The sequence below is a fragment of the Dermacentor andersoni genome, chromosome 2 (assembly GCF_023375885.2).
Source record: "Dermacentor andersoni chromosome 2, qqDerAnde1_hic_scaffold, whole genome shotgun sequence".
Taxonomy (NCBI): Eukaryota; Metazoa; Arthropoda; class Arachnida; order Ixodida; family Ixodidae; genus Dermacentor; species Dermacentor andersoni.
This window is the reverse complement of record NC_092815.1, coordinates 39,704,239-39,730,935: the sequence shown is the minus strand read 5'-3', so window position 1 is coordinate 39,730,935 and position 26,697 is coordinate 39,704,239. Positions and strand designations below refer to the sequence as shown.

The window sequence follows — 26,697 nt, the reverse complement described above, 5'->3', positions numbered from 1 at the left end:
TTCATGATGAGGTCATCTTGTAAACAGAGATATTACGTAAGCGTCCACCTAGTGTAAATGTCCATTTCATCAGCCGCTGAAGTTCTGATTGGCAGGGCTGGGGCACATCTCAGAAGGCGTCAGGCTGACTCAAGCCAATCAGCACTTCAGCAGCAGATAAAATGGAGATGTATACTAAGTGGACACTTACAGTATACCCTCCTCCCCCACTATTCAGGAACCTTTAAAAGAACCTGTCAGCCCTCAAAACTATCTGATCATAACCTTAAAGATACAATGCATAGTTCTTGCAAAAACTGGCATTTGTCAAATCAGAAAGTGCGCTTTCCTCGAATATGTTCATTTCACAAGTGTGGAATAGCGCAATCTGTTTTAATGGAAACACATCCTTTAGGAAACTGGTGACAGAAGACAATAAAGACAACTTGAATATGCGACTACCTGCACAAGTCAAAATATGCATCAGTTTAGTAATTTTTCAATTACTTTAGGTACTGAGTTGCAATTGTTTGTCATTCAGGAAGATCTTCGCCACTTTCGTCACTGTACACATGTAGTTAACTGCCAGTATCATTTAAAGACCGACTGCAAAAAAAATTTGAATTGTGTAAAAAGCATAGATTCAGATAGTGCAAATATAGAGCAGCTTCCATACAAGACTTTGTTTGAAATACGAATGGATGCATAGAGAAAAGCTTGAAAACATAGACACTTTTTATACTGAAACTGAAAAACATGCCCCCTATACCGTTTCTTGGAAGTTAAACATGACCTAGAACACAGCCCTCGGCATGACCTCCGAGATTAGGCGCTGCACACAGCTGTCTGTGGCATGATGAAACATTTCGGAGGCTATGTGCAGAAAGTTACACCATATCTGCTAACCGCGAAGTGCTAACCACCAAGTGCGTAAGTTTTATGCCAAGGTGCTATTTAAAGGCTGCTGATAATATAATTAGTTTAGACAATCCCACCCTGCAGTTTTGCCATGATTGCTTCAGCTGTATAAACTACTAATTTAGCCAAAGTAAAATTTCGTTGCAGTTGGCCTTTAGCTTTTTTAGCCTGGTCGCTGATTTACAACTGTGTCATGCACTGTTGTGAGGTACGATGAGGGCTGTATAAAGTGAACTAGATGCTTTTCTATAGTTGACTGTAGCTTTAACGCATTTCTTTTCCTTGGCATATTAAGATGAGAGCTTCACACAAGTCGAAATACATTGAAATACAGGCAGAAAGCGGACAGAATCAGTACCAGGTGAGGCAAAGGCAGATGTTTGCTGTAATCAAAATAAAAACATATAAAAATTTAAAAAAATAAATTGAAGGACTAGTCCCAGTACCAGATATCCTTTCCTAGAATCTGCCACACTGACACACCTGTGTGCATGGTGGCCCCTTTCTATGCATCTAAACATGCCCACTGTTGGAGGGATGCCAGGATCCTGCTGGGTCTGCTGAAACAAGTGCACGGTGGTCTGATGGAAACACTTACCTTAGCCTAAATACGCTGGCAACCAGTGTTGCGATAGAAAATAGAATTGGAGCTCATTTCAAGGATGTATTCCCTGGGACATGACAGCCGTGCCAATCATCTGGAAGAGCTTTCCGCATGCAGGGACTCCTTGCAAGTATGTTTATGAACATAGGGAAATAAAGAAGCATGCCGTCAGAAGTGCATCATTGCCAGCAGACCTCACCAGTTGTTTGCAAAAGGCCCTTTCATGTTTCTATAGAAGAGATCACAAAATTCGAACTAACATGACACACCACTTGAACTATGCCTATGAAATATTGATCGGATACGTATAACCACTCAGTTTCATACAATAATCACATGTGAAGCTAGGTTTCTGGAACAGACTAGTACATGTTATGGAAAAAAAGTTGCAGATTAATATTGCAATTCTGTTTTTAATATATACTTGATTATAGTGACCAATTATTGCCCCACAAAGGCAACCGATGAATTACGAAAAGTAATCAATTACTTTTCTCCAAGCTTCTTTAGCAATGTATATATTCAGTAAATAGAACAAGCATGCCTTTCTCGTTGAGTGCATTCTCTGCAGCCACTCACTAACAAATGCTTTTCAAAATTTTTGGCAGTAACCGTCCCTCATTTTCTCGCGAAAATATCAGCAGTGAGATGAAAACTTACTAGATATAGAAACTTGGGCTATATAACAATATGACTCAGGTAAGCAGACTTAAAGGTTGTAAATGAGATTGTCAACAACGTTTCTCCCGACTCAAGCCTCCACAAGGCTACTATGCTCCAAAAGGTTGAGTAAGGCAACAAAAACTACCCTGTAGAGAGCGAAGTAATCTTTATTTTCATAATATGGACAACTTGTAGCATCATAAGATGCTTCAACTCCTGTATTCATATTTTGATAGTCCGAGCAGGTAGATTTTCTTTTTTCTTTTTGTTCAGAGGCTCAATGTCAGGCCTGCAAATACAAAACAGGCTAGCGAGTTCCTTAATGCAAAAGTGCAATGCCACTGGTCACAACATTGACGACTTCTGCTGTTACTTGTCCCATGGGGTCACCGTGCGGTCATTCCAAACGAACTCTCCTTTGGGCGATTTGATATTTGGAGGCAGAAGAGCCAAATATGTTGGAGCATCAGCACCTAAAATGATGCGCGACAAGAGATACAAGTCAAATATTGGCTGTTACAGTGTACGCAAAGTGTAAGGAAGCTCTTCACTGCGAATATACAATAAGAAAAGCATTTAAGTGTGTCTCCAACTTTTTGAGAGTCACAGCCACACATGCACAGGTGAAAATATGGTTCCAAACACACATGTCTTTGAGCATGTATTTCAAAGAATGCACCCTTTTAGAACAAAGCACCACCTTACATCAACCCAGAGGTGCTGCTGCCTGCCCTGAGTTCAAACAAATAAATATTTTTACTCAATCAGCAGGCCAACAACAGTGGATGATTACAGTGGCACAGAATCGCATGGAAAGCAGCGCTACAAAATCACGGCCCATACCTCACCCATTGCCATGCCATCACACGAGATAAACGAAAGTACTGTTAATGCATGCACTAAACAGTCATACGCTGGCAACATAACAAAAGTCAACCGCAAATCGATAACTACACTCATTTTCCAGCACTTCCCTCGCCAACTTTGTAGGCACAGACACTGAGGGTGGAGTTGTCGCCACTTGAAAGTGCTTGAAGACGTCACCCAGGATTGCGTCACTATTTGTAAGTTAACAAATGCTGGTGATGCAGAACAGAACTCGCACAACAAGTTGCACAAAGCGAAACTGCAGCCATTACGACTTGGTGGCTTTGCTTGGCTTGTCCGGTGGTGTGGGTGTGGTGAGGGGCTAATAGATCGCATAGGCTTTACTAGTTGTGAGGAGGTGCCGGGGACATGGCCAACGACCATGCCAGTGATGCATTAAAACCAAAATATTGCTATTCATGCTTGGCACGGTGTCCAAATTAGCACATGGTTGCAAAGTGGAAGTCCGAATTATTGTACAACGCGCTGTCAGGTGTTCAAAGTGCCTGTCATCCTTGAGACATTAAGTCTATAAGGCCAGCGGCGGTGCTGTGAAGCTGCCCGAATAATCACGCATGTCCGAATTATTGGTCAGTGGGTCTAGTATTTGCATTTGACAGGTGGCTGCACCTCTGGCTTGTTATTAGAAAAAGAAAAAGGAATCAGTTACTAGAATGAATTCCCTGTTGGTATTACTAACATCAGTGATCATGTTGCAGTTAAAAAAGCAGTATTAACCACTTCCAGCAATTTGAATGCATGTGTGTGATATGTAGTGATTTCCAGAACCAAGTATACATAATGTGTGATATTTTTGGACAACAAGCTGTAACAAATAATAGGCGCTTTCGCATTTGCATTAGTCTTTGTATAATGCCTTCTTTTTTCTTTTTTCATATGCTCAAAAATTTAACAATATCAATGTATCATCACCCTTCACGCACTACTCCAGACAGGATCCCGTGAGAAATATGGAAATAAAAATTTAAGAACAGGCAATAGTGTACAATAAGTACTCACCTTGGTCAGGCGTCAAAGGCCCCTTGTGGCTTGACATGTCTGTGTCAACATAGCCTGGGTGTACCTTTAATAACAGGAGTTAAGTACGAGAGCGCAATACAGTATGAAAGAGAATTACTGCACTTGCACAACATCATGCAAAAATGAATACATCACAAGAGGCGAACTTTTGATGACTGAACATTTCTTAATGCATCTGAGGACTAACAAAAACTAGCCATGCCTAATGTAGTTGTAGCCATGTCCACAGAATAGAACAGTTTAGTCTAGAAGTGTGTGCAATCTTCTACCACATCATGTGTACACATGTGGGACCGTCTGTGCATGTGCCAGAGCGTGCACACCCCTGTGTTAAACGATTGCGCATTACACTGCCACAAACTGTCAAAGGCCAGGCGTGCATAAACCAAGACAGATAAAGAGAAAAGGAAGACGAGAGAAAAAGAAGGGCAGGTTAGCCAGTGTATAGATCAGGTGACTACCCCGTTCTGGAAATAAATGCTTTTTCTTTCCTTACTGGGTGTATTATCATGGTCGATGCGACTTCGCTATAACGAGATTCAACTGTAGCAATATTACCTCTTCCCCACCAAGCCATGTATATGCGTGTGCATGTGAGTGGGCAGGCAGATGAGTGGGTTATTAGTTACCACCTGCACCCTATTAGCTGCAGCAAATAGCAGATAGTGTGTCGTGCTATCCTAAAATGTTATATTTTAAGAAACATAGACGTATAAAACATCTTTAGTAGGCGTATGTGAATATTCGAAACTTTCGATAACGAATCGAACAATGTCCTATTTGTAAATATGGACACCTTTCAATAGCATTTTAAATATTTCGAAGCATCAACCGTCGGCAATAGAACATAAAATTGGAGCAAAAGTATGATCACTTTTATCCACACGGGCATAGTACAGGCACAAAACACAAGAACTTATGTAGTGGAGCAGGCTACGTCAGCCAGACAGCCAGACTTTACCAGCTATACAGTGATCAGTCGAACGCTTTAACAGCCTTGCACATGTAACCAAGCTGCTTGATATTAAGAGTGTTAGTGCAACAATGAACTCATGTGTGTGTAAAAACAGTAAAAAGCTGCGAAGGAATATGCTACAAGAATTGCTCACTGCGATCTCAAAAGCCCATTTTTGCCAGAGAACATAAGCAAAAAAAGGCTAGCATCTATACTCACCACATTTACGACAAGATCTTCACGAGGGTCTGCATTAAATTCACGCTGCTGGATGAAGCTCAGCACAGTGATGCCAACCTTGGACGCATTGTAGGCAGAGTGCCCCCAACCCGTCTCATCATTCTTGCCATCTTTTGCAGCCCTGTTAAATACAGTAAATGAGTTAATCACTGGTCAGCTTTCTTATGTACAAAAATGTCACCTCGTGAAACAAGCAACAAGCAAAGGCCATGTCATGAACAAAGCTACGAGGTGAAACTGCACCCCTTGCTATAACCTAGCGAAACAAGAACTCACTGCACAAACTCCTTCATGAGGCCACACAGTTGCTCCAGAGTAATGTCAGGGTTGCTGAGTCTCTTCCTCACCTCTTCTCCAGGAATTCTTTTAAGCATGCCACACATGCTGCTCAAGTTCACCACCCTGCAGACAGATTTACCAGAAGTGTTAACACCAAACAGGTAAAAGCCGAAATGAGCATGTCTGGGTGTCTTCACATTGACCATCACTTGTAAAGTTGGCATGGCTGAGGTTCGAACAGAGAGTTTAGGGCCTTTGGCACATTTAGAAACTGGCTGCAGAGCAACTGAACATTACATTCAACATAATCAGATGTTCGAATACCGTAAAAATTTGTTATAACAAAGTTTGAAGGGGGAGCCATGTTATATCTCTTATGGAAACAAGCAGAGCTTGAAAAGGGCTTAGTTGATGTATCTTCATCATTCTGTTGCACTGTTGCAGGCACAGTGGCACACGGCGTTAGTGAAAAACAATGAACATGTGACAAGTTAAGCACAAACTGTCAACCGAGATTTATTCAGATAATTCAGATAAAAAAAAAGAGTGCTGTCACGCATATGTTGGACAAACAAGTCAGCACTTAAATGAGAGGCTCAGGGAGCATAGACATGTAAGCCTAGTTAACGCATCGGGCAACTTAGATGCACGTCGCATAAAATGTGGTTGTCCACTGTCTTCTGATAGCACGGAAGTTCTGCTCAGAAGCAAGAATAAAGTGACAAGAGAGATATGGGAAGTCTCTCATGATTGCAGCTCGTGGGAAGTCTACATGAGCGAGCCGTCAGTGTCACTCTGTCATATTCAAAGCAAATTAACATAATATTGCTTACATATGAGTCAAGTGGAATGTGCGTCACATCCGATTTTTCATCTTCTGTGTTCCTTTTTTTTTTCATTCTTTCTTTCTTTCTTTTTCACATGTAAACCACCACTTTTGACGGGGGGTGTACAAAAGTTATAAGTAATGGATATATTCATGATCATTCTATTGTGCTCTGGAAGGTGCAGTGACACATGAAGTTAGTGAAAAACAAGGAACATACGACAAGTGAAATGCAAACTGTCAATCGAGTTTTATGGAACATGAAAGAAGTATTTATACTCCTAACTGCTTTCAGTAGTTGTAGTTTACATGCAGAAAAAAGATCAATCTGCTGAAACGGTCGGCAAGGAGGCTCGATCGGCTAGTAGTAATCCTGCTGGCTTTGTCGGTGGTGTCTTGCGTCGCTGGCGGTCTCTGCATGTCTTGACTAACGGGCAACATTGGCATTCAGGCATGGCCAATAGTACTTCTCTTGTACAGTAGAACCTCATTCATGCGTATTAGGAAAAAACCACGAGAAAAAAATTTAGCAACAGGGAAAATATACGATCTGAAGTAACTAAAAAAAATATGACGGACTCGACTATTGTTGAAATCTACATAATGTGAAGCGTCACGCAGATCGTTGCAGCACAAGACACCGAAGTGCGTCGAGCTGGTGGTGCTCTGGTGGCGCGAAACGCATTTTGTTTTCCTATTGCTTGGTGTTTTAAGAGGGCGACGAGAAATGAAAACGAAATCGAGCTGGTGGGCGACGTGAAATGTGATGCCCACATCGCGCTGTCTGCAGCAGGGAATGGCAGCACATTTGGATTATTGCCTACTAAAAGTGTGAAGTACGCTAATAATGGCACTACATACCTTGCACTGTAAAACAGATAGGTGAAGATGCTTATTGCAAAAGGTTAGGTGGCGATAGCTGTGAATGCAGTGTGCGACGACACCGGAGATTTTCCGGTACCGAAATGAGAAAGTGAATGCGCGCTGGCGTTTTCTCATGACTCGGGTGGGTGACTATTTCTGTGAAGCTGCCGTGGCGGGCAGTTACCGTATTGACTCGCATAATGATCGTACTTTACTGTAAAAAAAATTTATGCAAATTCAGGGGTGCGATCATTACGCTGGTTAAATTTCCCACGAAAAGAAACATTTTCTTTTTTCATCCCGCATTTGCTGCGGGATGACAACGGTTCAACAAGCAGGCGGCTGCCGCTGTGAGTGCGGGACACCAAAACAAAAATGGCGTCCGGCAAAGCAAGCCGAACGCGTCGAACGTGATTATTTTTCTTCTTGTGAGTACATTACACACATTGAAACAGTTTCTTCTGTATCAGTAATGAATAATATTGTTAATATCGGCAAGTTTGCGACAATAACGTAGCCATGTCCACTTTGAAGGGACAGAAACAGAGATGTGAGCGCTTAGCTGCCAGTGCCATAGAAACACATGGCGGGCATGCTGCGGAAACTGCAGCATTTGTCTTCACTGCTATCCTAACGGCATGCTTCCGCTAAGGGCGGGCGAATATCTCAGCTGCGTTACACGCGTCGGCGTACGAATAGGATATACCTCTAACGTATCAGTGTAAACGTGGCTATACTAACGTTGCCGCTCGCGATTTGTTACGTGCCCACGAGTGCAGACGAGAAGAATCGAAAGGCGGCCTTTATACTGTTCTTGTTGACCAAAACAATTAAGAAGCCTACAAATAATAAAGCTGAGGCAAGTTTGGTTGTAGCTTTTTTTTTTTTTTTTTCATGGAAGTGTGGAAAGTGATGAAAGGAATGAAATGAGGCATCTGCTTAAGTATGTTGGGTTCGTGTAGACTACTTGGTATGCCTTCAAGAGTCGGAGTAGCATTCGACAGATGGTAAATGCGATTATCATTAGCTAGACTTGGCACACGACATATAACTGCGACAAGTTCAGGGTGCAATCATTACACAGAAAAGAAAAAAATACTTAATTTTGAGGACAAAATTCTCGGGTGCAATCATTAGGCGAGTAAATACGGTATATACTGTTCTCAATCATGCACGTTTCATGCACTTTATTCTTTATATGGGATCTAGAGGCTGCAAAACGTATCATATGATCGAAGTTTGGCAGGTTGCTGAACGTTGGTGCCGAAAAATTGTGTTTTCTGGGAACGTTTGAATTGGTAAAAAATAAACGTAACTATTGGGTCATTTTTAGTGCTCTCAATTGCGAATATTGCCGCTGGGAAAATGTACGTAATGGGAACGTATGAACAATGTTCTGTTGTACTCTTACAAGCGTACGAGAAAATCCGAGGTGCCCGGCTGTCTGATCATCATTCAGTGCATGCAGAAGTACTACTGGCCAAAGTTCTACAGGCACGAGAAGGTAGTCTGCACGGAGTGGGGAGAAGTTCTTTACGAGGACATGGTTCTGTAGCGAAAATGAAGTCAATCTACGCCTAAACACCCATTCAGCACAAAATCGCTCTTGCCTTCAATTTACTCAACAAGGCTTCTCATAGTTACGGGTCTGCTCGCTGCTGTTCGGCCAAGTCATCGGCGCCGATTGTCTTCAGGAAAGTGTCCTCACCTAGGTCGTCTTGCCGTAGCGGGTCAATGGGGGCACGAGACAGGCAATTGGCATCAGAGTGTTTACATCTGAACTTGTAGACTATGGTGATGTCAAATTCTTGCAATCTAAGGCTCCACCATACTAGGCGGCCTGGAGCGCCCTCTAAATTTGCCAGCCAGCACAATGCATAATGGTCGCTCACGACTTTGATGGGCCTACCGTATAAATAAGGATGAAACTACAGTAGCCAAATGATGGCAAGGAATTCTTTTTCCGTCATAGGATAATTGGCTCCAACTATTGGTAGTGAGCAGCTAATGTAAGCCATGACCCTTTCAAGCCTGTCTTTTCTTTGAACTAGCAAGGCACTGAGGCCTACGCTGCTTGAAATGGTATGGTTTCTGTATCGGCGTTTTCGTTGAAGTGGGCTAGTACTGGTGGTGACTGCAGGCATTGTTTAAGCTCTTGAAACGCATCGGCTTGTAGCACTTGGCCTTTCAACTCGACATTCGATTTCATAAGATGGGTCAATGGCACGGTGATGCCAGAAAAGTCCTTAACAATGCGCCCATAGAAGGCACAGAGGGCAAGGAATCTTTCCACTGCTTTCTAGTGAACTGGCTGTGGGGATTTTGCTATAGCAACTGTTTTCTGCGAGCCTGAATGGACTCTGAACTTGCTAATGACATGGCGAAGGAACATGGCCTCTTCGTACACGAAGTGGCATTTTTCCGGCTTCAGGATGAGCCTGGATGACTTGATTGCCTCAAGAACAGTTCTTAGCTGCCTGAGGTGGTTGTCAAAGTTAATGGCAAAGACAACGAAGTCATTCAAGTAGACAGGACATGCCTGCCACTTTAAACGTGCCAGGACCGTATCCATCACAAGCTGGAATGTTGCAGGTGCCAAGCAAAGGCCAAACAGTATGACTTTGAATTGGAAGAGGCCATCAAATCTAATAAAGGCGGTCTTTTCTCTGTCCCTCTTGTCGACTTCGATTTGCCAGTAGCCACTCTTCAGGTCCATTGATGAGAAATATTTTGCATCACAGAGTTGGTGCAGTGCGTTGTCTATTCGAGGGAGGGGGTATACGTCCTTCTTGGTGACCTTGCTGAGGTGACGATAATCGACGCAAAAAAGCAGACTCCTATCCTTCTTCATCAAGACAACAGGAGACGCCCACAAACTTTTCGATGGTTCGATGATTTCATCGCAAAGCATTTTGTTAATTTATAGCTTCTCGTTCTTGTGAAGGAACTCAGTAGGGGCTCTGGCGGTGTGGTCAAGCACAGTCTTCAGTTATTATGTGATGCTTAGCAATGGGCATTTGTTGAATCTTTGATGACACCGCAAAGCAGTCTTTGCACAGGTGTAAAAGACTTCGAAGTTTATCTGTTGATGCCTGGGAAGACTTGAAGTTATGTCAAAAGCTAGTTCAAGAACTAGGGCCATCGAAGTAGACGTGGCGGAAACCGAGAACTAACGTACAGTTGGGTTCCACAATTTCTTCTATGTATGCAATCGCCGTGCCCTTGTTGATGTGTTTGAACTCCTGGCTAAAGTTTGTCAGCATCACTTTCGCTTTTCCTCCATGCAATCGAGCTATCCCTCTTGCAAGGTAAATTTCACTTTCAAGCATCAGACGTATGTCGCCCTCGAAGATTCCTTCTATATGTGCGGTTGCTTTGGTGCAGAGGGAAATGACAATGCTGGAGTGAGGCAAGATGCTACTTGATCTTTGAGCACACTGAAGGCATGGTGACTCGGAAAGCTCTCTGGCTGTATCACTTGATCTTTGGATAGCATTATTGGCTTTCACTTCAGGTCAATGGTGGCGCCGTCTTGGTTCAGCAAGTCCATGCTGAGAATTACATTTCGTGAACACTGTTGGAGGATAATGAAGGTGGCAGGGTAGGTCCGGTTAGGAACGGTAATTCTTGGCGTGCAGATTCCAGTAGGTTTTATCAGGTGTCCTCCAGCTGTTCGGATTTGAGGGCCTCCACATGAAGCCTTGACTTTCTTCATCTAGGCAGCGAACTGTTCACTCATGACAGAGTAGTCAGCTCCTGAGTCCACTAAACCAGTGACTGCACTGAGTGGCCATAAGAAGTATGTCGAGGTCGGTTGTTGCTTGTCTTGTGTGACGGGTTGGTCGCAGTGTCGCATTACGGCTGCATTGTACTGTCCTGCAGTTGGTATGTCATGTCGTCAGGTCTTCTTTTGTCGACGCACTCTTTGCTTCCAGGCTTCGTCAGGATGGTGACGCATCATTGCTACGTCATTGAGAAGGTCTTTTCAGCACCTTCGGCGGCAGCGAAGGATCTTTGGCATTTTGATGCACAGCGACCGCACCTCCATCGGTTGTTGCTTTTAGATATTTAGTTTTACTTTGAGGAACTAAACTAATGATCAATGCCTGACATTCTGTACCATGACCTACCTGAAACAAATTCTTTAGTTTATTTTTCATGTGGCATGTACGGGAACAATGTGCTCCCTCCATCTCCGTTGCTTAATGCTTGAAGCTACTGACATACCAGTGTAACAGTGTAGATTGCAGCTCAACAGCCATTAGATCAAGGATACTTTGTATGCCAACACAAAAGTATGCCAGGGAATGTCCACAGCAGTAGCTACGCAACATCTCTGCAGCACCAAGTGTAAGGCCTCTCCAAGACAGTGTTTTTAAATTGCGCGTCCTATGTGTAATGCTCAAGAAGTACTGCAGGGCTTCAGCCCCATGCACTACACAGAGGACAGCACCAAAGACACCGCAGCAACAAAAAATGACAAAGGACATAGCACCTTGAGCTAGAAGCAGCTAGCAATGGTTGCAATCATGATGTGTATTCATTTTAGTGCCCAGTAGAAATCAGTTTTATCCAGGTATCATAAGACTCTGGGTGAAACCATGCTCTTAAAATTTTTCATGGTCATAAATAAGATATAAGACAACACAAAGTGTTAAGAGCAGTAGCAGAGCAGTAGGGGGCTTATGTTTAACAGCAAAATCTCAATGATCACCTTCACAGAGCAACTATTTATCCCTGCAAGTAGCTCATTCATGCGATCATGGGAAATTGCTTTGCTGGTACAGATAATTTTGATATGCTTCAAGCTCTAGGAAAAGTGTCCAATGTAATGCTTCCAGCCTTTATGGTGGCATAAAAGAAATGTATTCGGAAGGTTCAGTGTCCTGGCTAGATAGACTGTGTTCAGTCAACATAGATTGTGTTCAGAAGTTTTGCAATGGAAAGAGCAATACAGACCTGGCATGTGGGCGTAACAAAGGGAACAGCTCCTTGCAAACATTGAGTGTGCCAAAAAAGTTTGTCTTCACAGTGACTTCTGCTTGCTCTGCAAATGGGGCTGTGGAGTTGACCTGCAATTTAAGAAATCACAATCAAATGGCTGTGACAACATGACAAATTCTGAAGTAGCAACTCCAGATTGCTTTAGAATGTTCAAAAAGCCGATTCAAATAAACCTATTATGCAGTTAGTGCCGTTGAACTTTATGCCTTAACTCTCTCTTCTCTCTGCCTCTATGCCACAGAACCTGGTGATGGCATGTTGCTTGTACACCAGTATGTAGGTCTATGATACTTGTATGATATCCCCTAATTCTGTTTCAGACCACAATTTATTCAAATTAGCATAAAGCTTCCTAGTTTGCAATATAGAGATATTCTGTGGTTTCACATGCCAAAACTACGATCAGATTATGAGGCACAAAATAGTGGTGGAATCCAGATTAATTTTGACTACCAGGGGTTCTTTAAGGTGCACCTAAATTTAAGAACACAAGCACTCTTGAATTGTGGCTACCGAGGCTGTGGTCGAATCTGAGATCTCAAGTCCAGCAGTTCAACACCAAAGCTACTGGGCTACCGCAACAGGTAGCTCATAGAAGTTTGAATTACTGAGAGTCAACCATAAATTTTAGTCTCCAATATATATAGAAAGAATAGAGGACTTGCCTTGAAGGCAATTCCAGCATTGTTCACAAGTACATCCAGGCCACCGTAAGTGCTCTTGAGGAAGTCGCGAAGTCTTTGAATACTCTCAAGGTCATCAATGTCAAGCTGGTGGAACTTTGGGTGCAGCAGCTGCTTGTTGAGCTCTGCCACCGCTGCCTTCCCACGCGTCTCGTCTCTGGCTGCACAGAAGAAATGCAATACGGCTCTCTTGCACACAGAAAATAGAAATGTATCAGAGCCATAAAATTCGCCTTTAACTAATCCTATATCCTATTTCATACATATGTAAAGGCATATATGCCAAACAGGTCAACCAAAGATTTCAATTTTTTTTTTTTATCTAGAAGTTTTTCTTTGGTTGTGGTTTAAATGTTATCAAAACACACAAACTTGAACTGCACTGCTTGTGTTTTTGTCGCTACTACAGAAAGCAAAACAACCTCCCTCTTTACCGTGTGCTTGGCGAGCATTGACAATTTTGTAGGACAGATGCAAGAAGGAATGCTTAGTCTGGCCACAAGAAAGCAACAAACAATCCAATGCAAGCGCACCAATTCGAGTGGCCCAATGCAAGTGAGCAACGCCTTCTCACAGCCTTTTATAAATCTACGTGACCAAATCACACACAAATGGAAATTCCTTCTTTTCTCTTTGAGCAGGGATTCCTATTGGCGAAAATTACGAGGCCAGCGACACCTATAGAGTTTCTCCAGCGATGGTTATTCGTCCAGTTAGAGAGAATTATGTCAGCGACAAAGACGAATCAGCCAGTGCACTTGTATTCGGCTAGACATGAAAAAAAAGTGTCTGCCTCCCAAAAAAGGATATTCATTTTAAAGTAGTGCATCAGATAAGAGACATAACACAGTATGCATTTAGTAATTCGACGTAACAGTAAGCCTCGCACCTCTTTGTCATAAAATATGACATTATTAATGCAAGGTGTTGCAGATCTGGACCTATTTACCATCGAATAAGTGGAGTGATGCACCTCTGCCACAAGCGGCCAAAGTGCACCACTTGCGCTTGCGACTAAAACATGGTACATCACACATTGGAAGCACAAAGATATGCATAGAACTTGTGGACATAGCCACATGTCCACAAGTCGTAGCTGTTATACATGATGCAGCTACTTCACAGAAAGTGTCGCAGATACAAAACTGCAGTACAAAAAGCACAGAGTGAGATTTCTATAACCGTGCTACTTGTGCAGCATCTGCAGCATCGCCTGCTAAGTATGAAACAAAGCATAGCAATACACAACACGCTGCATTTCTAAGTGGTCCAAACTTGCACAAGCCCCTGCAACATACGCAAAGACAAGAATGTCAGTGTCTACGAACCGTAAGGATACACCAGCAGCTGCAGAGCACCTGTTATGGCAGTGTGAAAACCAGGGCCACAATGTTGCAGCAATGCCTTCCACTCGATTCTACGACGTTCCTATCGTACACAGCTCACAGCTGGCTGATCCCATTGATAACGCAGATGGAGCGTAGCTTTGACCCCTGACAAAGCGCAAAATGGAATGGCATCGGAAAAGGAATTGCTAAAAGATCGCGGTACAGAAGTTGCGCAAGGAATATGTATTGGCAACACTTTCACTACCATAACACTATGCCTGACAGGCTACGTGGAATGCATCCATCTGATCAAATACCCTTAAAATTGCAGGATAATCCTTCTGACTCTTGTCAACATCATATTTAGTGAGGGGCTGGAGGCGCACAGTCAACCCCAAAATTTTATGCAACACGAGACCTGAGAAAAAGCTCAATACCTGCACCAGCCTCACAATGCAGCCTAGTATTCGCATTTACAGTCTCTACCACTACATGTGAACAACACTGTGATGTTCAGTTTTACTAATTACTGCTACAGGCTGCTCGGAAAGTGAACGTTTTCCCCGAGATCCTGTGGTCCGTAAACTTTTGTGGTTGACTGTACATTTAAAGTGCAAGCCTCTCCTTCACACCCCCATTTCCCTAGCACATCCCCTCTAACTCCTAATGCTAGAATGAAGAGGATGCCACCATCTCCCGTTACAAGATTTTTTTAACAAAGACAGGTTTTCTCTTCCTTGCTAAGCAGTCAATAACTGTTAAAACACTGCAGTAAGTGCTACTGAGATAATTCAAAATCAAATGAAATCAAGTTGAGGATTTAACATTCCAAAGCAATGCTCGGGTCATGAAAAACAATTGTGGGGGCTCCCAATTAAATTAAGACGCCTGGGCTTATTTAACTATGCACCTAAATCAAGTACACCGACATTTTCCAATTCCACAACCATCAGAATGTGGCTGCAGTTGGGCAATCAAACTTGCGACTTTATGCTCAGCAGCAGGACGCCATAGCCATTGAACCACCACAACAGCTATCGAGATCTCTTATATTGTTACGAATGATGTTTATTTACAGGGTGAAACGAGATCCGAGATGGAAGCTACAGGCTAGGCCCAGCCGGCGCAGAGTACCCCGAGATCACGCGCGCACACCCTACTTCTTCTTTCTCTGCCTCAGTCGCGCAGTGCTGCGACATTTTCCCCGGGGGCAGACGAAGCTCGCTGAGCGAGTTAAAGGACCTGTGATTGTACTGCTTGAGTCTGGCCACGTGAACAACTTGCGTCGCACATGAACGCCGATTACTTGCCGTCACTTTGGTGACGTCATAGTTCACATCACTCAAGCGGCTGAGTATAACGAATGGTCCCGTGTAAGTGGCGAGAAACTTGCGGTACAATCCCTTTTTGCGAACAGGTGTCCATAACCAAACATAATCACCGGGAGTAAAGCTGACGGGGATATGCCGCGCATCATAGCGAATCTTGCTGTTGCCTTGTGAGGACAACGTCCTAAGATGCGCCAGTCGACGTACTTCCTCAGCACGACACAGAGTTTGGGCAATGGAAAGATCTTCTTGGCACGATAAAGGTAGAATAGTGTCCAGAAAGTTCTGGGGAGCGCGTGCGTATAGCAAAAAGAACGGCGCATATCCAGTAATTTCATGCTTGGCACTATTGTACGTGTACGTTACAAAAGGTAAGACGGCGTCCCAATTCTTGTGGTCAGCAGCGACATACATTGATAACATGTTGGTAAGGGTTCGATTCGTCCGCTCCGTGAGGCCATTGGTTTGCGGGTGGTAAGGAGTGGAATGCCGATATGCAGAACCACAAAGCCGTAAAAGTTCTTCAACGACGTCGGCGGTGAATTGCCGTCCACGGTCACTGATGAAAACCCGGGGAGCGCCGTGACTGAGTATGACGTGGTGCAACAAAAATGAAGAGACATCTGCTGCAGTGGCGGATGGAAGTGCCGCCGTTTCCGTGTAGCGAGTAAGATAGTCTACGCATACAATAATCCAGCGGTAGCCAGCTGACGTCTTTGGGAGCGGGACAAGTAAGTCGATGCCGACTTTTTCAAAGGGTAGCGTCGGTGGCCTAACTGGTTGTAAATAGCCTGCTGGGGCCGTCGTCGTTTGCTTGAGGCGCTGGCAAACAGTACAGCTGGCGACATACTGTTTCGTTGTTTTCCAGAGCTTGGGCCAGAAAAATCTCTGTCTAAGTCGGTGTAGTGTGCGTGCAAATCCAAGGTGCCCGGACGTGATATCGTCGTGCATGGAACGAAGGACAGCAGGGCGCAGATTTTCGGGCACAACTAGAAGCAATGGGGGACCATCCGCCGAGTAATTTTTTTTGTACAGCAAACTATTACGAAAAGTAAACGGTGTTGTTCCTGCTGGCTCATGTGCAGCTGCCCGTAGGGATTTCAAGGTAGGGTCGTAACGTTGCTCGCTCTCGAAGGTACGCAGGTCTGGAAAGTCGGAAGAGATGGAAACTAGGTAGTCATCGAAGTCATCATCCTCAGCTTTAGTGTGAGGCGAGGGGAGACGGGATAGGCAATCAGCATCCGTGTGACAGCGCCCGCTCTTGTAGTTAACGGAAAAGCTGTACTCTTGAAGGTGCAAAGCCCAGCGGGCCAACCGATCAGACGGGTCACGCAGCCCAACCAGCCAACAGAGTGAATGATGGTCAGTCACTATCGTGAGGAGGAGGAGGAGTAGATTTTAATGGAGAGAAAGGAGGAGAGGTCGGCCTGGAGAGCGTGTCTCTAGCCTGCTACTCCTCACTGGGGAATGGGGAAGTGGGAAATACAGGGAAAGGTAGGTGGCGGATGATTATGATATGGTACAATGAGATACTATATATACGTTCTCCAATATGCGGATGCGCACTGGAGACGCAATACACTAAGAGTAATCTTGTCCATACAAAAAGCAATCTTGCCACAAAAAGTTTTTGCGCAAACACATTTCGCACTGACTACACGTCTCACAGCTTCTAGAGGCGATCGTCTAAACCAGTCTCACTTAAAAAGTTCAAAAGTGCTTTTATGGCACGTTGGGCACAGTCAACACTCCTCCACGCGCCCAAAAGCTTTTCTTCTGAAAAGGGGCGGGAGTCCAAGCTGTCAACTGTAGATTTGAGTTTTCTTCGTTCGGCCGCATATTGAGGGCACACGCAAAGTACGTGAGCTATTGTCTCAAGAGTGTGACAGACGCTACATTCAGGGTCCCGTGTTTGTCCAATCTTGTGAAGGTATCGATTGGTGTATGATGCCACACCCAGCCGTAATCGATGAATGAGCGTTTCCTGGCTTCTCCGCAACCGAAGTGGATGCCGGAATTGTAATCCAGCGTCAAGTCTATGGAGGCGCTCTTGTCGATGTTTGGGGTTGTCCCAATGTTGCGCCGTAGAAGTTTTAAGGGAGGTATGGAGCAAGGCGTTAATGTCATACCGGGAAAAATGAATTTTTATAATAGTTCCGTCAGTGTGCGCCTGTTTTGCTTCTGCGTCGGCCTGTTCGTTTCCAGCTATTCCACAATGGCCAGGAATCCACTGCAGCACGATGGTATGTCCGGAATGAGACGCCTCAGCAAGCAGATACATGATGTCATAAACCAGGGGACTATATGCGGTTCTGTCACTCATATAATTGCTGATGAGTTGCAGTGCTGGTTTTGAGTCGCAGAACACTGTCCACTTCTCGAGACTTTGTTGCAGTATGCAGCAAACTGCTTCTCGAACTCCGGTCAACTCAGCTGCTGTAGACGACGTCCTGTGTCCTATCTTGAACCATTGTGCGATCCCCATTCCTGGCACAGTGTAGGCCGCCGTGGAAGAGGTCTGTGTCACAGAACCATCTGTAAAAATATGTTCGTAATATCCATACATGTAAGCAATGTATGATAGCGCGAAATGCTTGAGGCCAGCAAGTGGCATCTTCGACTTCTTCGTTATTCCAGGGATTGAGAGCCTCACCGTTGGCTTTGCCATCGTCCAGAGTGGAACTTTGGGTATGTCATACGGTTCGAAGTCCGACGGCAATAAGTCTTGCTGCGACAACACGGCTTCTGAGTAGGCGGACACAGGCCATACGCTTGTGACGTTCGTGAGTGGATGGTTCCTGTGTCTAGTCAGTACCCTTAGATGCACTCGCAATGGCTCATGTTGCAGATAAACTCGAGCTGGGCACGCACGTCACTATCGTGAATGCGCGGCCATGTAGATACGGACAGAACTTCTGAATGGCGAATACGACTGCTAGGCACTCGAGTTCAGTAACGGCGTAGTTTGTCTCCGCTTTTGTAAGTGTCCGACTAGCGTAGGCAATTACATGCTCACGGCCATCGCAGAGTTGAACAAGCACAGCGCCAACACCCGCACCGCTGGCGTCAGTGTGCAGCTCAGTTGACGCCTCCGGATCAAAATGCCGCAGTACCGGTCCAGAAGTCAACAAAAATTTCAGCTGTTGAAACGCCGACTCGCAGTCAGCAGTCCACAAGTATGGGGTATCTTTGTGAAGGAAATACGTGAGGGGAGAGGCAAGCTGTGCGAAATTCTTGATAAAGCGCCGGAAATATGAGCAGAGGCCCAAAAAGCTTCGCAGATCTTTCACCGTTTGTGGCTGTTGGAAGTCGCGAACCACTGTTATCTTTTCAGGGTCTGGCCATATGCCGTCTTTGTCGACCAGAAAGCCTAGTACGAGGGCTTGACGCTCACCGAAATGACATTTCTTCGAGTTTAAAATAAGGCCAGCTTGCTGGATACAGTCAAGAACGATCAACAGGCGCTGATTGTGCTCGTGAAATGTCCGGCCGTAGATAATGACGTCGTCTAAATAGCACATGCAAATTTCCCATTTGAGTGCGCGGAGCACGGTATCCATAAATCGCTCGAATGTCGCTGGAGCGTTGCATAAGCCAAAGGGCATAACGTTGAACTCAAAGAGACCATCAGGTGTCACGAAGGCTGTCTTCTCCTTGTCTGAGGGGTGCATGGGGATTTGCCAATATCCTGACCGTAAATCAACAGAAGAGAAATACGACGCGGAGTGGAGGCAGTTGACGGTGTCATCTATTCGTGGTAGGGGGTACACGTCTTTCTTTGTGACGGTGTTTAGGCGGCGATAGTCCACACAGAATCTCCATGAGTTGTCTTTTTTCTTCACTCGGATCACAGGAGCAGCTTAAGGGCTACATGATTCCTGGATCACTCCTTTCTGTAACATTTCTTCGACCTGCTCGGCGATGACTTTTCTTTCTGAAGGTGAAACGCGGTAGGGCTTCTGACGAATTGGCGTTGCTTGCCCTGTATGGATGCGGTGTTGCATACGAGACGCCGGTGGTGTATGGGATGCTCGTTGGCCTTGAGCAAAATCAAACACTGTGGCGTAGCGAGCGAGCACAGCTTCCAGCAGACACTGCTCACTAGAAGACAGCGACTTGTTAATCATGCGCTTAAAGTCAGCAGAATTATCATGGTTGGAATTGGGGTTGAATTTCTTTTCGGCAGTTGACATTTTGACCGTTCCGACGCTGACAATGGCTTGCTCATCAAAACTTGCCAGTTTAAGTCCTAGCGGCAATGTTATGGATTGGGTCGAAACGTTCACTGTCCACAAACGAGTACAGCCATCAGTGGTGACAACAAGGGAGCGAGGGACTATCGCATTTTTCTTGAACGCATTGTTATAGTCGGACTCGGCTAAACCACAACAAGAACCTGTACGAGGGCGAGAAGTATTCACAGGTACAAACATTGCAGTCTGAGGGGGCAAACACACATCTTGTGACACGGAGAGAACGTCGGCGGCATCACTGGTGCTATTTGTCATTGAAGTTCATGCGTCGCGGCGAAGAGAAATCGCGTCACTTCCACAATCCAAAGTTGCCCCCCACTCACGCAAGAAATCAATTCCTAAAATAATGTCATGCGTTGTACGTTCAAGCACACTAAATTCACTTCGAAATGTCTGGTCCCCTATCGTAACTGAAACAGAACAGACCCCAAGTGGGCGTAACATTTCCCCACCAACTCCACGAAAGGTAGCGTTCCGATCCCAAGAAAACAACTTTTTGTCCAAGACTATTTTTGAAGGACAGGCTCATAACAGAAACTGCCGCACCGGTGTCAACTAAAGCAAAAGCACTCACATTGTCAACTAAAGCGCACACTTTGTTTTTAAACAATTTTACACAAGGGGGTCTTGATGAAGATGAACATATTGCGGCCTAACCCCCGTCGATCGCACCAGCTAGTTTCCCAGCGGCGGCGGTGATAACGAGCGACGACGAGGTGATGGAGAGCGTCGTCGTCGTGTCGGTGGTGGTGTCAGGCTGCGATCGGAAACGGGGGAGTCACTGCGATTCGCGCGTCCCTGCTGCAGCCGCTGGAAGGAACTGGGATACGGCCAGGGCTCGTCAGCGGTCACGCGGGGTGTGTAGGAATTAAACTGTGGAGCACGCTGCTGGCGGCGGTGGCAATACCTAGCAATGTGTCCAGGCACACCGCAGATGTAGCAAATGCGGGAGTCGCGGCTTGTCGCGGGTGACACCGGTGACATGGGTGTTATGGTTGGAAACGTACTCTTAGGCTGGTTGTAGGAGGGAAGAGCCCGCGAAACAAATCGTTGTTGTGCATCTTGTCGGCGTCCCAGACTTGTCGGTTGTGGTGGCAAGTTGCTGCTCTCCGTACGATCAGCATAGGTCCTGCGAGGTTCTCGGTAACTCTGAGGTGCCCAGGTGGCCGGTGGCACACGAGAGCGATGATCAAATGCACACTGATGGCACACATGAGCGTCGTCAACAAGTTTGAGGCGTTCAAGCTCTTCTTTAACCACTTGCCGAATCACCGAGGAGATGTCGTCGTAGGTTGGGACGGACACACTTGCAATAGCAGTAACATTGTCCAAGCGTCCAAACTTCGGCCCAATCCTTCTCATTTTCAGCGCTTCAAACGCCCGGCAGTGTTTCTTCAGATCAGACGGAGTACTAAGGTCTTCCTTAGTTATAAGAAAATTATAAACATCTTCAGCGATTCCTTTAAGCAGATGTCCTACTTTGTCTTCGTCTGTCATTGTAGCGCTGCCGATTCCGCATAATTTCTAAACAGCCTCTATGTATGTTGTACACGTTTCGCCAGGTAATTGAGCTCGTCGGGAAAGCGTCTCCTCAGCCTTCTTTTTCTTAGAGATCGTGTCCCCGAAGCACTTGGTGAATTCTTCTACAAAATTTTCCCAGCTTGTCAGAACGCTCTCGTGGTTTTCAAACCAGAGGAGCGCGGTTCCAGCGAGAAAAGAAACCACGTTATCGAGCTGCTTCGTAGTGCTCCAGTGGTTGTGGTGACTCACTCTGTTGTAGTGTTTAAGCCAGTCATCGACGTCTTCGTTCGCCTTCCCCGAAAAGGTGGGTGGCTCTCGCAGCGGTGTCCAGTAGCCAGCCTGACCTGCGTGATTGCTGTCTGGTCCGCCACAGGTGGGGTCGTCACTGCCTTCTCTGGAATCGGCCATGTCTGCTGCTTGTGGTAAACCGGCCAAGCGCCTACTCCGTCGGACAGTTGGTAGAGCTGGGTCGTCCAGGATCGTCCAAGATTTACCCAGCACCTCCACCAAAGATGTTACGAAAGATGTTTATTTACAGGGTGAAACGAGATCCGAGATGGAAGCTACAGGCTAGGCCCAGCCGGCGCAGAGTACCCCGAGATCACGCGCGCACACCCTACTTCTTTCTCTGCCTCAGTCGCGCAGTGCTGCGACAATATTACACATTAAGATATCTGTCTCCCCTCTCGTTTTGTGCTAAGAAATCATTGCTATGTATACTTCGTAACTCTGAAGTATGCCACTGTCCACATCTTAATTTTAGCTATAGGTCTTAACACTTATAGAAATGCCTATTATAAATGATACACTCCAATAAGCAACCACTAGAAAAGACACTCCTTTTTAAATTGGAGTACCTGAGAAATGTGTCACTTTACTTTAACTGGCACGCATGTGCCATATATGTACACATGCACATATATACCAGGAAAACAGAAAAATATAGCCAATACAGAGGATGTTAAATGCAAGTATGCAGTATTATCAACTTCAGCTCTGGAAACTCTTGCTTGTTTAAACAGATTACAGGTGAGTTATCACACCTACAGCTCATGAAATGTTAAGTAAGCTACAGCAAAAGGACCTCCAACTGCAAACCAAGACAAGAATTAGGATGTTATTAAGTGTACAAAACAATCTTTTTATTCACTGGGCACCACATAAAACAGAGAGCAAGAGAAAAAAAAACAAGAAACACAAGAACAAATGACACTTAGGAAATAGCAAACAGAATACACACTATCATTGTCCTTATTTCGCAATGGTGCATCTTTATTCAAAAAAATCTGGATTACGAAAACACGTCTCAAGTTGCAGTATGCTTTATGCATAACTGATCCGACAGAAGAAAAACACAAGCAGTTTATCAATGTACAGTGCTATATTTAGAGGCAAGTTGCATACAGGAGTTTTAGCAAACAGCTAAAAGTGACTACACTGTCTTTTGACCATCGCTGTTAATCTTGTATTTATTTCCAGCTCATCAGATATACTAGCTGAATTGTCTCAAGTTTCATAGTACCTCTCAAGCAGAACAGTGGATCTCCAAATTCTATAAATTTGCTCTTTGCAGTTTGATGCAATATTTGGAGAGAAAAACTCTGACAATAAGATATCTTCTTGTACTCGAAAAGTTAAAATTGAAAGAAAGTTATATGATGATATTTATTGAAAAATAAAAAGATGGCCATATCACACAAACTCTTTTTCATTATAGATAAATGATAGCCTAAACTTGAAATCCATGTGTACGCAGCGAGCCACTCACCGGTCAGAAAAACATCTCCATCAAACCGTTGACACAGAAACTTCACTATGCTGAACCCAATGCCCTTGTTACCACCTGTAACCTAGAAATATACAAAAGTGCAGTTACCAATTCCTCTTACGACACATCCATAACAGAGACAATTGTGTGAAAGACATTTTTACCTGAGAAGTATTCCTTCCCAAATATAAACATAAGAGACATTGGAAATGTTGCACAATCATAGACGAATGACACTGAAATACGAACGTCAACACACACAAAAATTTTAGATATTGTGGCTGCGATGCTACACACTGTTCTTACAGCACAATTTCTGCTTATCAAGTCATGATGATCATGAATGACTGTCAAAAGAAATGATAACACTGTGAGTCTGACACGCATTTCATTTCACGGCAGTACAGTTGGTTGGCCAGGAAAATATAGGGCCTTTTTCTTTGTGGATGTTTACATGGCAGCAAGCTTGACAAATAACATAAATGTGAGTGCCTGGTGGTGGGCTACATCAATAAGGCTTTCGTAAATTTTCATATTTTTTTTTTTTTTGTAATATGAATGAGTATTGCAATGCTACACTACTACCCTCCACAGTCTGCCAAGATTGCATTATCTGTGGACGTTGTGTATATCACCTGTAATGGCAGTCTGAGTTTTTCTACTAGCCAGACACCTGCTCCCCTATTTCTGATAGATGCTCTTGCTGCTTGCATCTGATTGGCCGGGCGAAATGCCTAAATTTTCAGGAATGCAGTATTCATGAGACGACAGAACACCTCTTGTGCATCTGTCTGCAATTTGATGTACAGAGAAAATTGTTGACAGACATCTTGTCAAAATTTGTCGTTGCACCGTTGATTGAAAAGGTTCTGCTGGGACCTTCACCTGATCCTCATCATCAGCCTGATAGTTTGAAGGCTCTCAAAAAATTTTTGTATGAGAGCGGACTGCACAAGAGACTTTGAGGAGTCTTGGAGTGTGCAAGATTTTCACCACCATCTTCATCCTCATAATCAACGTATTCTCTATTCTTTCTTCTACACCCATTCCACTTCCCCCAATGCCAAGTAGCAAGTCACAACGTTGATTCAGGCCAACCTCCCAGCTCTTCTCTCAGAATATCTCGCGCTCTCTCTCGCACATAGTAATAGCAGAGTCCTTCAAAACTGTAATAGTCACAAACAATGGCGTGGGCATTGCTGACATTTTTTCTCATATGAAGTGACAGTTTTGTATGTTATATATGTTATTTTAATATTGTATGCCGTTTCAGAAAAAAGCTGTTTTGAGAGAATTTTCTTTATTATATGAGAAAGTGATGCTTTTGTAGATGTTAGATGAGCATATCAGACGTGGTCGTAAAAGAAGATTTATGTAGGGCATGGGACGATATTCTGGAAGGACTACGGGCTGCCGGCGCAGTGAAGCAGGTGGCGCATATATTGAAAATCTAGAAGGCAGAGCGCCTTAGCAATCGCGGTTGAACGCGAGTGACCGAAAGGGCGCCGGCGACGAGAATACGCCGCGCTCCCATAACGCGTTTTACGCTAACCTAACGGTAACTTAACCTAACGAGGCCGAGACAGAAAGTCAATGCTCGCGACGTAACCGTTGTGAGAGTACGCCGGCCACCCTAACGCCTTTTACGTTAACCTAACGTAACCTAAGCTAATCTAAACCCAAGCTAACCTAACCTAACGTGGACGAGACAAAGCGAATAATCCTCACGGCGTGACATAGGCAATCGCGTTCAACCGTGGTTGCTGACGCGCTGTGCGTTTATTTCACTCAAACGGGACCACTCAAAAATCCGCCCGAGTAGTCCAGGAGAGATCGCTCCCCCCGAGAAAATCAATTACGTTCTTTTTTTTTTTTTTAATATACAGTGCCGTACACTGATCTCCACTAGGGGGCTAGTGGTGGAGATCAGTGGTGCCGTAAGACACGACGAAGTTTTAATCCGGCATGGCTGACTCAGCACCAGCGCCGCACGCGTGAGAAAGTCTATCCGGCGCACCTTCACATACTAGCTATACCAAATGAGGCGTCAGTGCCCGCTGCTTCACCTGTTTCACCGCGCCGGCAGCCAGCGTCCGAGCGTAAACAAACTCGACAAAGAAACTTCACCGTAGCGCCTAGGCGGCCTATGTCGCACTCGCGCCTACGCAGAAACGCCGAGCGCCGCGAGAAACGCCACGCCCCGCTTTACCTATGCTACCAGGTCCGTGCGGGTGCCGCTACTAACCGAGCAGCAACGCTAGCAGGTAGCACTCCCTGCTTCTCAGTGCACCGCTCACGCTGCTCACGTGAGCAGGCATGGCACGCAGGAGCGAAGAGCGGTAAAATAACGTAACATATTGGTAACAAGCATCAATAGGAATACTACAACGCTGAAGACGTGTAGAGTCAAGCGAAACGCCTGGACAAGCGCAAATAAAGAACCCCGTAATCATAAATGACTGTTCCTTGGAGGTGTGGGCCTCTGCTCAAGCTGGTTAAGCGGGACTGCGGTACACGAGCTAGAGCTAGCTAAAACACTGACCGGCGCCCGCGACGCTTTTTTCGTGTATTTTCATCACAACTGTAAGAACGGCCCATACAGCAACTGGTTGTTTCTGAGAACCTTACCACTGCGACTCGAGATGACATGGTGCGACGTTTTGAAATCCCGCTTCGCAAAGCGACGGCAGAAAGCGAAGTCACAAAACCTACCTCGCGCGAAGCAACGTGCACAACGTGCAGCAACGTTCACATATGATGCGTTTACACGGGTAACACCACGTCAGAGCATAAAGTTTAATTTCTTTCTCTACGGTCATATCATGAGAAGCCAACAAACACTGACACCAAGGACAACATAGGGGAAATTATTTGTGCTTAATAAATGAAATTAAGAAACGATAAAATAATGGAAATTAAATTAAGTTAAACCAGCGAAATGCGAAGGTTGTGGGTTCGGTTCCCACCTGCGGCAAGTTGTTTTTAATCCACTTTAATGTCCATTAATTTATCGTTTCATTATTTCATTTATTAAGCAAAAGTAATTTCCCCTATGTTGTTCTTGGCGTCAGTGTTTGTTGGCTTCTCATGATATGACTAATAAAAGTCGGGCCTCTCGGTTAAACCCTTTTCTTCTAGTTTATTACATAACGAGGGTCTCGAGAACGAACTACAGGGGCGCTGCGAGCGCCGCTCACGTGACGTCAGGGCACGGACTCGCGCCTGTCGTCTGCTACAGTCCGGGCGCTTTCTGCGGTGTTGTTTGTTCACCTTCGTTCTCTCTGCTTGTATACTTATGACGGTAATATCAAACATATTATTACGACGTCTTCATTCGCGAAAATTTATTCAAACAGCTTGTTTCTATGACGACAATGCAGCTCTCAAAGGCAATGCTACAGTGCCAGCCGAAGGAGCGCAGACCAGCCCATTGCGGGTTTTTCATGAGCGGATCGACAACCGCAAAGACATAGCATTTAATAATAATCCAGTTATGATACCATACATGCCGCGATGCAACAAGTATGCCACAAACGCTGGCTATATATGACCTTTACAACAGTTACCTTGATTTTA

At 44.8% G+C, this 26,697-nt stretch overlaps 1 protein-coding gene across 3 annotated transcripts; it reads right to left on the bottom strand.

Annotated features, from left to right (window-relative positions):
- Positions 1-2,313: 2,313 nt before the first annotated feature.
- On the bottom strand, positions 2,314-26,145 carry LOC126542430 (carbonyl reductase [NADPH] 1-like). Of its 3 annotated transcripts, none has more exons than XM_055077243.2 (9): positions 25,750-26,145; positions 23,286-23,357; positions 23,122-23,203; positions 12,906-13,084; positions 12,196-12,308; positions 5,544-5,669; positions 5,247-5,388; positions 4,052-4,115; positions 2,314-2,637 (listed from the first exon to the last, which is right to left on the bottom strand). In XM_055077243.2, exons 1-9 carry the CDS (start codon positions 25,768-25,770, stop codon positions 2,534-2,536), a joined length of 903 nt encoding a protein of 300 aa, XP_054933218.1. In that variant the 5' UTR covers positions 25,771-26,145; the 3' UTR covers positions 2,314-2,533. The 3 variants fall into 3 exon arrangements, with proteins under 3 accessions (XP_054933218.1, XP_072142487.1, XP_050045452.1); XM_072286386.1 differs by lacking the exon at positions 25,750-26,145 and adding an exon at positions 25,249-25,261; XM_050189495.3 differs by lacking the exon at positions 23,286-23,357 and having other exon boundaries at positions 25,750-26,140.
- Between the last annotated feature and the right edge of the window lie 552 nt (positions 26,146-26,697).

What these genes read in the sequence shown, in the direction of transcription:
- LOC126542430 (XM_055077243.2), bottom strand. Translation starts at nt 25,770, where the DNA reads ATGTCATCTCGAGTCGCAGTG. An exon ending in TGTCATCTCGAGTCGCAGTG is followed by an intron (nt 23,358 to 25,749) that starts GTAAGGTTCTCA and finishes TTCGTATTTCAG; the next exon opens with TGTCATTCGTCTATGATTGT. An exon ending in GCCTTTGACGCCTGACCAAG is followed by an intron (nt 2,638 to 4,051) that starts GTGAGTACTTAT and finishes GCATCATTTTAG; the next exon opens with GTGCTGATGCTCCAACATAT.